This window comes from Gekko japonicus, unplaced genomic scaffold (genome assembly GCF_001447785.1).
Source record: "Gekko japonicus isolate JY-2015 unplaced genomic scaffold, Gekko_japonicus_V1.1 scaffold213, whole genome shotgun sequence".
Classification (NCBI taxonomy): domain Eukaryota; kingdom Metazoa; phylum Chordata; class Lepidosauria; order Squamata; family Gekkonidae; genus Gekko; species Gekko japonicus.
In genome coordinates this window covers 586,831-601,610 of record NW_015172557.1, presented here as the reverse complement: position 1 = coordinate 601,610, position 14,780 = coordinate 586,831, and the positions used below count along the sequence as shown (strand labels likewise).

At 42.0% G+C, this 14,780-nt stretch overlaps 1 protein-coding gene across 1 annotated transcript in view; it reads left to right on the top strand.

Moving 5' to 3' along the window:
• The window catches only part of FANCL (Fanconi anemia complementation group L), a 72,796-nt gene that overhangs the window by 1,859 nt on the left and 56,157 nt on the right, over positions 1-14,780 (top strand). Inside the window, exons 2-4 of the mRNA XM_015421204.1 lie at positions 4,037-4,095; positions 9,818-9,878; positions 13,387-13,443. Coding sequence (XP_015276690.1) covers positions 4,037-4,095; positions 9,818-9,878; positions 13,387-13,443 — 177 coding nt within the window. The remainder of the gene's footprint in view (positions 1-4,036; positions 4,096-9,817; positions 9,879-13,386; positions 13,444-14,780) is intronic.

Below are 14,780 nucleotides of genomic sequence, written 5' to 3'. Positions count from 1 at the left end.
ATTTGTCAAGGAGAGGGATGATTTGTGTATGGAGAATCTTCTCTCTCATGCTTTACCTACAGGCAATGTGCACGGCCACCTGTAGACAGTACTAATGTGACTTTCAGTGATCTGAGCACTAGAGATTATTTGCTTTACATAATGACAGTTGGTCGAATTCCCATGGGTGGGATTTGAGCAGTGTTGGTGGAACAGGATCACTGCCTGAGTTGCATAAAGTATATTTTTCACTCTTGCTTGTAAACTTTCTCGAAGCAGCTGGCTTCCCACTGTGGAAAATGGCATACTGGACTTGTTGGACCCTTTGGCTGTCTCCAGCAACTAGTGGGACTTCATTCCAAGTGGATTAACAACTGCCATGTGTGGTGGGGACCCCACGCCACCACACACACAGTTGTTATGATGTGAACTTCTCTTTGCTGGAGGGAGGCATGTAGGGTGCATCAACAGCACTAAAAAGGGAAGATTTGCATTAGGGCAGAGGGTTTAATCCTGCCTCCACTATTCCACAGCTTCTGTCTGGATCATAGGTCTTTAGAGTTGCAGCCAGAGAGTTCAGTCCCATGGAAAGCTGTACTCAACAACAGTGCAAGAGCTTATCCACTGGAGTTTGTGCAGGATGATTTATTATTGTTATTGCTCCATTGCTGTACATAGTGCAGAGTAAATGAAGACACTTACCCGCTACATCTTAAACACTGAGACCTGAGTGGTGGAGGCAGAGATACATGGGAGAACAATGTGTTTTCATTAAGTTATGGGATTTCTCAGTGGACTGTGCTTTCAAGCTCCAATTTTGCTCAATTAAAATTGTGAGAATTTTGCCATTGACTTCTAAAGGATAGAATTCCACCGTTAAAGCACTTCATTATCTAGCATCTATCTATTCTCTTGCACAGAAAAATGTATTTTTTTAAAGCAAAGTAGATACCAAAGGAACTGGCTATACACAAAATACTGTTCAAATATACAAAACAAAAATTAAAAACCCAGAAGACAATTCCCCCTCCCTATTAAGAGAGAATTATTAAAGCTGTTGTATATCTAGCACTTACATTTCCTAACATTTCCTAACATGTCGTATTTTTCGGGATGAGTATGTCTTAAAGGTTTTTTTAAAAAATACTTTTCAGTATTTTAATGAAACATTGAATCAAAGTTATTTGACCTTTACAAAAGGTCAGAATTACATCTACTATTTTTAGGGACCATTTAAATGTAGTAGAGTGAGATTTACAATATACTATGAAGGTAAAGGTTGTGGGGTACATTAATTGTGTTTCTCAGTTCTTCAGACTACACTATGACAGTTTCTTGGAATTCTTTGTGTAAATGCTGGATAATTAGCAGCTAAACTGATAACGGCTCCTAAATTTAGCTAAAATAGTTCCCAGGTAAGAGCTCCATGGACTATTTGATACCTGAAATCTTTATTTTTTTACATCAGAGTTCCCAAATACGATTAATTGAACTCTATATTAGAAAGCTGCACCTTTTAAGACTAACTGAAATAATACTGAAAAAGCAAGAGTAAAAACTATCTGCTTCATCAGATGCTAGAGTGGAACTGATTAAAAATTACTTCTCATTAAAAAGAAGGAATTTTTTGCCCATGAAATTTCATACTACTTTTGCTAAGACAAAAATGTGTGCTCTGAAGAAACGTGGTAACAAGCTACAAACCTTAACCAATGTTACACCTGAAACTGTTAACCAACATTGGTTGATTTTCCAGTTAGTGTGTTGGACTGTATGAGATCACTTATGAGGAAAAAGCAGTCCCCTGCAAATGCTTAGCACCTATAGACTCCTGCAGTATTTTAACATTAAATGCTGTAGGACAATTTAAAATAACATTTTAGTATTCTTCATTATCTGTGACGCAAAATAAATGATAGAGATTTATTGACTTGTTGCATTTTCTCCGAAGGATGCAGGAATCTTATCTATGGAAGTATATTCATTTGAACTTAGAGATATTTACTGTGAAGATGCTATCCTAAGGACCAAATAAGATTATAAACACAAACTTGTGTGTTTAAAACCATTGACCACTTTGATTATAGAAACAGTTGTTTGAGGAAGGAGTGATTTAGAACAGAGAAAGGAATGCTTAACATGTCTCTCCCCCCATGTGCTTTTGTCTTGTATGATTCCAGATGGGTATTTATCTCTGTAAACAATCATCAGGAACTCCATGGGGAAAAGGCTGCTGACAGGCCATTTTGAAGCAGAAAGATGGTGAATGAAGGAAAGGGTTAACATCCTCTTTTTGCCACCACTTCTACACTACATAATAATAATAACCCTGCCTCAAAGCCCTTTCTCCTTCAGCAAAGCAGCTGCTGGAATTTAAAAACAAGATTGCATGAGAGATGTAGTTTGGAACTAAGCATACACTGCACTGAACCCTTGGTCTGCTCAATCCCTTTTATTGACTGAATGGAAAAAGTGCATGTCTTTTGCATGCATGTAACAAACCATTGTAAGGGGATTGCATGGCAAGTTAGACTCATGCCCTACAGGATACCTTTGTCTCCTGATCCACAGTACAGAAACCACTGTTATATTGTGCATGCCTGAATTCGCAGTTTATATAGATCTCTAATAACAGTTCCCACTTAAAAAAAAAGTATTGTATTGATTTTGTGAGTGTTGAAGCAGACTCGCACGACTGACTTCAATATTATGGAAGAATAAAAGGATGAGGGTGTTATTAAGTATGGGCCCTTGCATCCAATGAGGTAACATGTGTTCTACCTACTTTTCTTCTTTTAAACAGTATTCCCACAAGTTGCAATCCAGGAGGAGTTTTGTATTTGGTATTCCACTCACATTTGCTCCTGGGGATGAAGAAATTACTGCTATTTCTTATTTTTCCCTCTTCCCTTAAAATCTCTAGATGCTTGCTTCTGTGCTAAAGAGGAGTGCTCAGCTTCAGAACTATGATACCTGCAACCCCCCCAGTGTTACAAAAAATTATGCAGCAATGATGGGTAGTAGCATTGCTGTTCTTTCTTCTGATCCTAGATTTCTGCTTCACCGCTTGATTACTCACTGGTAAACAATGCCAGTTTTTTGAAAAAAAGTAATTAAAAGAATCTCATAAAATTGTGCAAGAATGTAGGACTGAGTTGTTGTAACTATCTTAAAACTACTGTTACTCCCTTTGAATTTATATAAGACACTTGAGCAAGACTGCATTTCCACAGCAAGCACAATATAGCAGTCAAAATTCTGTGTAGGAAAAGGTCTGTATTTATCCAGGTGTAAAATGCTGTATTTTAGGTACTTGGAAAATGCCATATTTATGCAAGCATGAGAAGATGTGTGTGGATGGTGCCCCACAGCTGGTCACTAAGTACACACTTAGGTCCTGAGAACATTCTTACTCTAGATCAGAAAAGTTAGAGTAAAAACTTGTTAGTCTTTGAGGTTACCACAAGATTCCTGTTTTGTTTTTTATTGCAGCAGGCTTAGTGCACAGCTACTTCTCTGGCATCATTTTACTGAGTAGTGTATGTTTAAGATAAGTGCATACTATAGCATGTTCTCTTTTTTGCCAGTTTTTTATGGGGGGGAGGGAATGTGCTGGTCATCAAAGACTATTTGATGGTTGCTACTTTTTCCTGGAAAACTTAGAAATGTGTATTTTTGTTCACTGATAGTGTTTGTTTCTTTAAATGGCATATCCCTACTGCAGGCAAAGGTAGAATACACTTTAAGAGTTGCACAAAGACTAACTGCATGGTTTATAAAATTGAAACTAATCCCAGCTACCTTGTTTGTTATAGTTTTCTAGCAGTCATGTATGTAGTAAAAGTGGTAACATCTTTGTACCTTACAGAAGTAAAAAAGGAAATGAAAGGCACATCAGTGATTCCTAGAGTGTTTTCATGTATTTGTACTTTTAAAGGTTAATTTTGGTCTTCCAATTTATACTGTGTTACCATAGTGTCTTGATGTTCTCTGAGCTTCTCTGGGTTTGGAGGGATGTCTGTAGATATGATGCCTAATGAGCTGTTACTTTTTCCAGGGTAAAGACTTTCATATAAGGATACTGTTGCCAGTGGATCTTCAGCTGAAAAATGCTAGGTGAGGTTCATGATTTTCTACATCCCTCCGCCTTTTATTGCCCAGTAATTTTTCATTTTAATCATGCATCTTATGTGATGAGCAATGATGGCTACTACAATTTGGAGAGATCCTGAATATCAGCAATTTCAGTTGTTGAATCATTTGCTACTAATTAGTTTACTTAATATGCTGGTGTTGAGACAGAACACAGGAAGGCTGAGAGTGAGCAGTAATTTTCTGTTTTTGCAGACCAGAGAGCAGCCACTGAAGAATGAAAGCCAGTTACACTGGAATTATAAGCCAGTCATTGAGTGTTGCAAAGCCCAAATGTCTTTGATTAGACCAGCCAAGGAATAACATTGTAGGGCATACACCCAGCAAGTCCCTGGTCTCTATTTCATAGCCCACTGATTAGAATCCCATTTCCCACGTAAATTTTTCAAAAGGCTGCTAGATACAAATCTCCAGGAAAAACATGACTGCTTAAAATATGAATGTGTTTTCAGCTCATTGCATATTGTTTGCATGAAGTGTCTGTAAAGGTGGTGACTGTATGGACTTGCATACCATTCAGATCCCTGAATTAAATAAGTCAGGGTGTCCTGGAAGCATTGGATTCTGTACAAAGAAATAGCTTCACACAGAAATTGTACTTCCAGTATGAATTGAGGGTGCCACTTCTTGTTCAAAATTGAAGTGACTATGACGCGACTTAAACTGCTGTCCATCAAGTTCATAAAGTTCTGGGAGCTGGGTGAATGGATGGGTTGTATGATCCTTACGCTTTTCTTTCATTCACTCACAGTATGCAGCTCAGGAATAAGTGTTTGCCTAGCATGGATTGGCTAACACTTCTGGTCTCTGTGTGGCTGTGTTGTTTTTGCCTATCTCTGTAGTAGTTTGGAATATGCTTTAACCTGAAAATATCACTGTGTAGATCATTATGTTCAGGGCAGGAATTAAACACATGTATGAGTTGTTTGTACAGTTTTCATATATAATAGTGTGCACAGGCAACCACACACAATTTCTCCCTGTATTAGTGTGTGTTGTGTGAAAAATATATGTGTAGTAACCCTGCATAGACTGTAGCTTGTGTTAATATTATTCGATTCTAATGGTTCATCTTCAGTCTTCTGTGCAGTCCCACACCGGGACTAAGCATGCACAGGCCAGCCACTGGAGATTTTTTCCCCTGGCTTTTTCTAGAGTTTAGAAGCAATCTGAAGGAACCCCTCCCCCTCAGAGCGCGTCATTGACCATTTTCCCTCTCAAACAATCACATGGTCTGAGAGGGGGGTGCTCCCCTTTTCCTCAGTTCACTGTCACATTGAGAGATCAAGTCTAGAGCTTCTCTTTGTGTCGTCGTTGAGCTTTTCTTCAGTAAGTTTTTCTCTTCATTTCTCTCAAGCCCTGGACTCAAAATATCTCAGAAGGTGTTTTCAAGAAGTGTTTTAAGTGAGTCATGAAAATGACAAGGTCAGGTGAATATTCTCTCTGTCTCTTTTGTTCGGGTAAGGAGCACAATATGTCCTCATGTAAAATTTACCTTCAGTTTACTCCAAAGGCCCACTCAGACCATGCTGCACACTTGAAGGCCAGTTTGTGGGAGAAGGCATTATCTTGTTCCTAGAACCTGGCAGCAAAGAGATCTGCCCTGGTGGAGCACCCCCCAAACTTTGCCACTAAATCTCTAGCGAGGATTAACCCGCCTTCAAGCCTGCTGTCAGCCACCTCAGTCCCATTGATTCCATGAACGGAATTGACCCATTGGTTCCAACCACAGATCCAATCTCTAGAACAATGTATGTCTGAACTGCCTCCCAAAAGGGCAAAGGCTAAGATATGGCATAAGGAAACGCATTGGTCAGTTCCAGGGTCCAAAGACATCTTCCTTACCAGTTCCAAGCACCCCACAAATGGAACAAATGGAATACAAGGAATTAGCACCCCCTAAACCCGTTTATCGTATATGCCGTCTCCTGTACTATCAGTGTCAGAGGGCAAGATTGAGCCTGTGGGACACACCTTTGGTTCCAGTCCCCCCCTCCCAAGCGTGCAGAACCATCCCAACCAGTTTCATGGCAGTTCTCTGCACCTCCACCACCCTGGCAGCATTATTCTTACTATTTTCCATCACTGTTTCCTCAGGAGTGGGGTGACTACTCTGTTCCAAGGGAGTGTCCGGCATCGAGACACTCTTCAACTCAGCCTCTTATTTAATCCTCCCTGCACTGCTGAGGGAGGGATGCAGGAGAGGAGCCACAACATGGGGGTCAGCAGGCTAGCAGGCTCTGGCTCACCTAATCGGCAGGCCTTCTCTACCCACAGCCCTCAGCATTTTGCTTGGTTGGTGTCTCTTCCATAAGCGCCAGGTTTTTCTTTCTCTCACAGCATCTTCAGCTTGGCCAGTCACTCTTTTCACATGCTTACATAAGCGAGTATGTTTGGGGAGCTGGCCAGCAGCTTTCCACGGTGCCTGTGTCCATAGGCACCTTTCCTGGTCTGCTTGCAAGTGGGAAACTGCTTGGCTGTGCTCGGGGAGATGGAGCCAAGGAGATTCTGCCTGCTGCGCATGAATCGCCAGCCATCTTTACAGCAGCCCAGGCAGCAGACACACTCTGGCTGGAGGAGGAGGAGGCGGCTGTGGTGGAAGGCAGCATATCCCGGCCTGGTGCCTTAGCCAAGGGCAACAGGCAGGCTCCAGGGGGGCTGGCTGCACAGAGCTTGGGGCTCTGTGCAGTTTGGTGTAGTGGGGAGCCAGTTTGGTATAGTGGTTAAGTGTGCGGACTCTAATCTGGGAGAACCGGGTTTGATTCCCCACTCCTCCACTTGCACCTGCTGATGTGACCTTGGGTCAGTCACAAGCTCTGGCACAGCTGTCCTTGAAAAAGAGTTCTCTCAGCCCCACTTCACAGAGTGTCTGTTGTGGGGAGGGGAAGGGAAAGGAGTTTGTAAGCCACTCTGAGACGCCAAGTGAAGGGTGGGGTATAAATCCAATCTCCTCTTCTTCTTAAATCAGCCCTCCTTGCCTCTCATGGTTGCCAAGTCTGGGTTGGGCAATCCCTGGAGATCTGGGGGGAGACCCAGGCTGGGATGGGTCCGCATTTGGGGAAGGCAGGGACCTCAGCAGGGGATATAATACCCTAATATAGGCCCTTCCGGTCCACATTCGGACTGTTTTCCTCCCAGTTAATAGCAAGCTGGATAAGAGCCCTGGGTAGGCTGGTTCCGGCCTGCAGTCCATATGTTTGACATGTTTGGGCTAGTAGTTCTTGAATGCTCATGGTGGCTCAGGTTAACTGAAGGAAAGAGGAGCCCCCCTCCCAGTGGGAAAATGGTTGCCTAAGTGCACTTTTCCAGCAGAGCTGGGAAAAATACAAAGGGGGGCAACTAAGATGATTAGTGGGTTGGAGCACATTCTCTGTGAGGAAAGGCTGAAGAGTCTGGGATTTTTCAGTTTAGAAAAGAGACAACTAAATGGGACATAATAGAAGTTTATAGAATTATGCATGGGATGGAGAGAGTTGACAAAGACATTTTTCTCCCTTTACCACAGTACTAGAACTTGAGGGCACCTAATGAAGCTGATGGGTGGTAGGTTTAGGATGGACCAAAGGAACTACTACTTTACACAGAGAGTGATTAAAATGTGGAATTTGCTGCCAGAGGATGTAGTGACGGCCACAGGTTTAAAAGGGGATTAGATAGATTCATGGAGGATAAGGCTATCAATAGTTACTAGCCTTGTGGATTATGGGGAATCTCCATATTTAGAGGCACTAAGCCAAGGAGCCAGGAGGCAACATCAGGAGAAGGCCTCAGCTTCTATGCCCTATTGTTGGCCTTCAAGAGGACCTGTTTGGCAACTGTGAGACAGGATGATGGACTAGATGGACCATTGGTCTGATCCAGCAGGGCTCTTCTTATGAGGGGCTCCCTGGAGTGCTTCTAAGCTCTAGAAAATGCTGGAAAAAATCCCAATGGCCAACCTGTGCAGTCCCAGTGTGGGATGGCACAGAAAACATCTTGACGAAAAACAGGTAAGTGCAGCACTGTTAAATCAAATTATTTGGAGATACTTCAAATTTTATATCCACTATCAGCAAACAAGCTTGATCTGTAGGAAAATGTTTAAATGTTTGTCCCCTTATTACAAAGCTGTTGGTAAGATGCAGGCAAAGAGCAGTTAGTTTCTTGTTTGAGAATCTATGACTTACACGGCACACTCTGAAAGGTACATTGTTCTCTGAGATGCAAATATTAGATGGAATTTGTGCTACAATTGAATGAACATAATAAGTACTGATAGAAGTGGATGGTTATTCAGGTTATGAAGAAGGTTATGAACCATTTAAGTTAAGTTGAATGGTCAGTGAAAACTGACTCCTTTTCCCTTTTCCATTATTTCAGTCTAGATGTTTACCTTAAATTACATGTACTCATGTATTATGCATATAGAAGTGTTACAATAAAGCTAATAACTACAACTTAAGTTGGCATACTTATGCCTGTTTGCTTCCACTGGTGCAATAGCCCTATTGTAGGTAGCCCTATTTAAAGATTTTATGGTCCATACTGTAAAGATACTTACAAAACAGTGTGGTTTTGCCCCAGTAGACTTTTTTAGCTAGTTGGAGGTACAGCATGTAATGTTGCAAGCCGCCATTTCAAACATGAATTATAGTCCTTACTAATGAGGCTGTTTAATTAAAATAGGGTAATGATTGATGTTCATTTTCCTGTCCCCTTGAACAGATGTGGCCTGATTGAGGCATGCTGCCAGTCTCTTATAGCCATTGGAGAACATGTAGCTTCAGTCTCTATTCCTGGGGGCGTGGCCTCCTGGATTAGAAAATAATGAGAGTAGCACAATTACCCTTTCAAGATTCATAATAGAGGTTAGTGTGACATCAGATGTAGAAGATTCAAGTAATGCTTTAAGAACCATTTAAATATTTTTTTCTGAAAGCAAGTTAAACTTCTTAAGCAGGTCAGAGCTCTTTTAACAAGCATCCTTCTGGATATTTTCAGGAGAAGAAGAATTATGTCTAATTGAATGAGGTGATTTCCCCCCCCCCCTTTATTGTACATTATTAGAATGAGGAAAATTGGGCAAGTTTAGTTTTATGAAGGTTTTTCTTAATGTTCTGTTGAAGTTATGTTTATGTTAGAATGAGGGAAACTGGGAAAGTTTATTTTTTTATGAAGGGTTTTCTTAATATTCTGTTGAAATTATGTTAATATTTGATCAGACTATCATAATTGGAGATTACCTGCACTAGGTTCAAGACATGGGTTTTCTCAAGTAATGTTACAAGCTCATGCAAGTTTTCCAATATAGTGCTCTGATAACAACAATATCATTTTTTTGTGTGAAGGTTAATACATTATAGGTTAAGGGGAGACAGAACACAATAACTAACTGGATTTTCTAAAAGCTGTTAATGTTTTTACATCTCTTAATTTCAAATTTATAGTATTTCAAAATGCATTTGATCCCCAATTTGTTGAACATAAACTCAGAAAGAGTTTGCTGTATTTACGCTTAGGAATTATTATTTTGAACACAGAATTTAGTGTTTCTATAGTGAAGAGTATTTGACATGTAAGCAAACAATGTCCTAATAAACGCCATCTCCACCCTTGCCCCTTCCCACATATACAATATACCAGAGGAGTTTATCTTGCTGTTTGAATGTTGATTTATATGTCTAGGATTAAATATTATGTTTTGTAGGATACAGTGTAGCTTGCAGCTGAAAAAGGTGTTAAGTGGATACCAGCAGATTCTAAAACAGGTATGTTAGTGAAATGTGCTGGTCTGAATGAAACCCCCCCACAAAATTTGTCAAAATATGAGGTAAGAACTTGCATCTCTAACTATTTATTTAACATGCCTAATTAGTAGTAGTATAATCTCTTACACTGGAGTGCTTCAGACGTGGTGGATTACAAGTGGGGATCTATTACAGATTTGCAGGGGGAATCTCATCCCACCCCACTCATTCCCTCCCCCAGCAGCTCCCATAGCCTTTCCTATTAATTTCCCTGCTTTCTTCCATCCCTTCCATATTTTACCCTTTTCACACACCCCACCTGACTGTGAAACCTAGGTTTTGAAGGCTTGGCAATACTGTTATGGCTGCTTAGCAACCTCAAAATGGCCACCAAAATTTTAGAATATAGTCCCATGAGGTCTAAGTGGGCATTCATTTCTAAGGCTACAGACATTGCTTCTGTTTTTATTTTAATACACCACTGCTTTGTTTGTAAGACTTCAGGTTTTTCTTCAAACCTGGGGCTTCCCACAGATTTGTAGAAAATCCTTCCTATCTGTCCCTGACCCTATTGTGTGGGTTTTTTTTCAACACTAGGGCCCAGTTCAAAATTAGATATGATAGATTGCAACCAAAGTGATCCAGTTATGATTGTGATCATGCATTAGAGTCGGGAGAATCCAGCACCTGCTCTTGTGTACTGTGCATCAGTGCTGTTTTATATTAAGTGGGTAGAAGCTGTTGCTTAGGCCTGGAGAGTGACTGGAAGTTTGGTGTACTTGTTAGGAGCGCAGACTCTAATCTGGGAGAACTGGGTTTGATTCCCCACTCCCTCACATGCAACTGCTGATATGACCTTGGGTCAGTTACAAGTTCTTTCAGAGCTGTTCTCTCAGGAGCAGTTCTCAAAAGAGCTCTCTTAGTCCCACCTACCTCACAGGGTGTCTGTTGTGGGGAGGGGAAGGGAAAGGAGATTGTAAGCCGCTCTGAGACTCCTTCGGGTAGTGAAGGGCAGCGTATAAATCCAATGTTTTCTCTTCTTCTCTCTGGCAATCCAGCCTTTGTGGCTGGAAAAGAGAGGGAGCATAGCCTTAGTAGTGGAAACATTTGCTGTACTAAAGGTTTTCTATTCTGGGTTGAGTGCCTTTTCTTGGTGTTGTCTGTTGACATGGTTTAAATGAAAAACACTTCAGAATCTAATGTGTTCTAAACATTTGTAGTTCACATCTACATATCTTATTTATTTATTTATTTATTGCATTTTTGCCCCGCCCTCCCCGCGAACGGGCTCAGGGCGGCTTACACAGGGGCACAAGCCCATACATAAAAACAATGTAAAACAGTAAAAACTATTAAATCACGACAAAACAAATAAAGTGCTCCATACAAACAAGATGGTCTCTGAAGATGGTATCAATCATTTCCTTAGGGTGAAATTGTCCTGTCAATGGTCCAAGCCAGTCCAACAGCATCAATGCCATGCAAATTTATGGCAGTTCTTCCGGGGACCGCTCCCAACCCTGTTGTTTCAGTGGTGGTAGTAGTAGAAGTGGCGGTCCCTATATAAAAACCTGATGGAAGAGCTCCGTCTTGCAGGCCCTGCGGAACTGCATAAGGTCCCGCAGGGCCCTGATCTCCTCCTGGAGCTCGTTCCACCAGGTGGGGGCCGCCACTGAGAAGGATCTGGCCCTGGTCGCAGCAAGCTTTGCCTCCCGGGGGCCTGGAATCACCAGGCGATGTTGTGCCCCGGACCGAAGTGCTCTTGGGGGTATATGTGGGGAAAGGCGGTCCCTCAGGTAGGTCAGAACCTGGCCATATAGGGCTTTAAAGGTAAGAACCAGCACTTTGAAGCGGATCCGGTATGCTATTGGCAGCCAGTGCAGCGCTTTCAGCCCAGGCTACCTGCCTAAGATGGTAAAATGCAGATCTGGCAGTGGCTGCCACCTGAGCCTCCATAGTTAAGGAGGGATCCAGGAGCACTTCCAAACTCCTAACCTCCGGCGCTGGCACCAACAGTGCCCCATCGAAGGTCGGGAGAGGGATCCCCAACTCCAAACCGCGTCGACTCAGGCACAGGACCTCCGTCTTCACTGGGTTTAGTTTCAGCCGGCTCAGCCTGAGCCACCCAGCCATGGCCTGTAGCGCCTGGTTCAGATCTTCTGGGTCAGAGCCCGACTGGCCACCCAACATCAGATAGAGCTGGGTGTCATCTGCATATTGATGACAACCCAACCCATAACTCCTGGCAATCTGGGCGAGGGGGCGCATGTAGATGTTGAACAACATCGGGGAAAGCACCGCCCCCTGAGGCACACCACACTCAAGTAGGTGCCTCCGGGACTGCTGTTCCCCTATCGCCACCCTCTGTCCCCAACCTTGGAGAAAAGAGGCAAGCCATTGAAGAGCGAGCCCCTGAATCCCCACGTTGGCGAGACGGTGGGTTAGCAACTGGTGGTCAACCGTGTCAAACGCGGCTGACAGATCTAGCAACAACAGTGCCGCCACACCCCCTCGATCCAGATGCCTCTGGAGGTCGTCAGTAAGGGCAACCAGCGCCGTCTCTGTCCCATATCCCGGGCGAAAGCCGGACTGGAGTGGATCAAGGACAGAAGCGTCATTTTGCATTAATTGCTCTCCCAGTATACGTTAAAAGCAGGAAGAAAAAATGATTAGGTTTGTTTCATAATTTTTATGTTTTCTGATGCTGAAGCTCCCTTTTTAAAAAAAGATACTTGAAAATGGATGCTCTCAAATGGAAAGAATTATATTAAGTTTTTTATATAAACTTGACATCTTTATTACTTTAAAAAAACAAGAAAATGCCTTTTCAAAAGGACTATCAATAAAAGGTGCATCTAACCTCATACTCATGCAGGTGCTTTTCTAGTAATAATAGAGATATTAAAATAAGTCATGTTTCTCGTGGAAAGAGACATAAATAGAAGATACATACATATGAATTTATAAGCTTTTCAAACCTATTAAATTTAAAATATTTTTCATTGAAAGCAGGTCAATAGACAAGACCAAGAAAAGGCATTCATTCAAGGCATTCAGTGCAGCAGAAAGAGGCATTGTCATAATAGTTGGCGCATGACATTTTTTTTACATCTCTATTTTAAGAAAAATCACTTGAGTCCTATGTCCTGCAAAACACAGAGGTCTTTTTGGAACCTTAATTTCACTTTTATATCAGCAGGCACAATTGGGAATGGGATGAAAGACACTTGAAACTATTTCTAGAATTAACTAAAATTTCAGGAAACATCCATTTCAAGGCTTTTTTTTGTTGTCAGTAAGACAGTTCCCACATGTATTCTTCTGTTGAATCAATGAATGAGTGGTGTGTGAATGAGTTGTTCCAAATCAACTTCAGGTGTGGGTCGTCAAGTGCTGATCATTAATCAGTTAACCAAATCATTCATTTGCTGTGTCATAAAAATATGTCTAATGGAATGAAATCTGTATCCTCAACTCATCATAAAAAACTAGCTACATGAAGTAATTAACAAAAACACGTATTTTCCAGAGATTGCAGCATTCTTCGGATCTGGTCAGTTTTATGGTGGAGCTGAAGACTGTTTTGGTGAGGAACGATATTATAAGAGGTTGTGCTTATTTGTTATTTATCTTGTTTAAGCAAGAGACCCTGTTTGCTACCTGTCTGGCAGTTTCTCCAGGAAATAATTATTTGTTCGCTGTACAATCCAAAGACCAATACCAAAGTTCATAGAACTGTATTTTGCAAATTAATTGAACGTTGAATATAATTTTGCAATTACAACTGTTGTAAGCACATCTCTCTCATGTGTAAGCATATACTCTATCTGAATATCTTTCTGTGTGGTGGTGGGAATCTTTATTTCATTGTTGGAAATAAAGACCCTTTGTTTTTCTCATATAAGACGTGTATTGGAATATTACTGCGTAAGGTATGATAGAGACTGTTTCTCTACTTTTTCTTTCCTTTTTTGGAGAAATTTTAATTTTATTAGAGAAATAAAATTGGGAGACATACAGAAAAAAATGTAAACCATACACAAACATCAGTGAAATACAGCATAAAGAATAAAAACAAGAAAAAAGGGAAGCGGGACATAAAAGGCTTCCAGTTTTCTCTACAACAACTATAATTTTGGTTACAGAATTTTCCTTGGTTATATATAGAAACAAGAACTCTCTCACTTTTTAATTTCCCTTAAGCAAATTTCTTATTCAGAAAAACCACAAACCAGTCCTTGACTCCTTACTCCTGGGAAAGCACCTCCCCCTTTCATAGGCTGGGCCGGCAAACTTTGATCCCAGAGGGGAGGGGCTTATCCTCTGATCCCCAGTCTTACCGGCCCTGCCTTCTGAGCAGGACATGCTGGCTGTGCTCTGAAGAGCACAAAGATCCCAGAAGACACCGGAAGGTCAGAAGAAGAAGCGGAGACCTAAAGGTCAATGGGAGAAGGTACTTACCTTCCAGCCCTAAAACATATTCGAGAGCTGCAGGCATCGAATTACAATGCATTCAGCGCCGGCAGTCCTGGGAGGCCCCCAGGTGGTCGCGGTGCCGAGAGGAATGCCTCGGACCCCGCTGGGAAGTGGCGGTAAACTGCTCTCCCCCCCCCCCATCGAGCCGCCGCGGCGGGCAGCGGTTTTGGGGGCACTTCTCTGTCGCTGTCCCTTTCAGCATTGGAATGGAGTCCCCTCCTTGTTCCAGATCGTGGCGAGGAGGGACGTGTCTCCTGCGCAGTCTACCCAGTCGACTGAACCACGGTAGGACTATCCATTGAGCAGGGGTCGTTTCCTAGAAAAAGAGCTAGGGGAACTCATTAGCATAACTCATTAGCATATGCCACACCCCCTGACATCACCGGAAGTGTGTCATAAGGCCACACCCACCATTCAGTCTTAATTTAAAGGTTAGTCTTAAAGGTG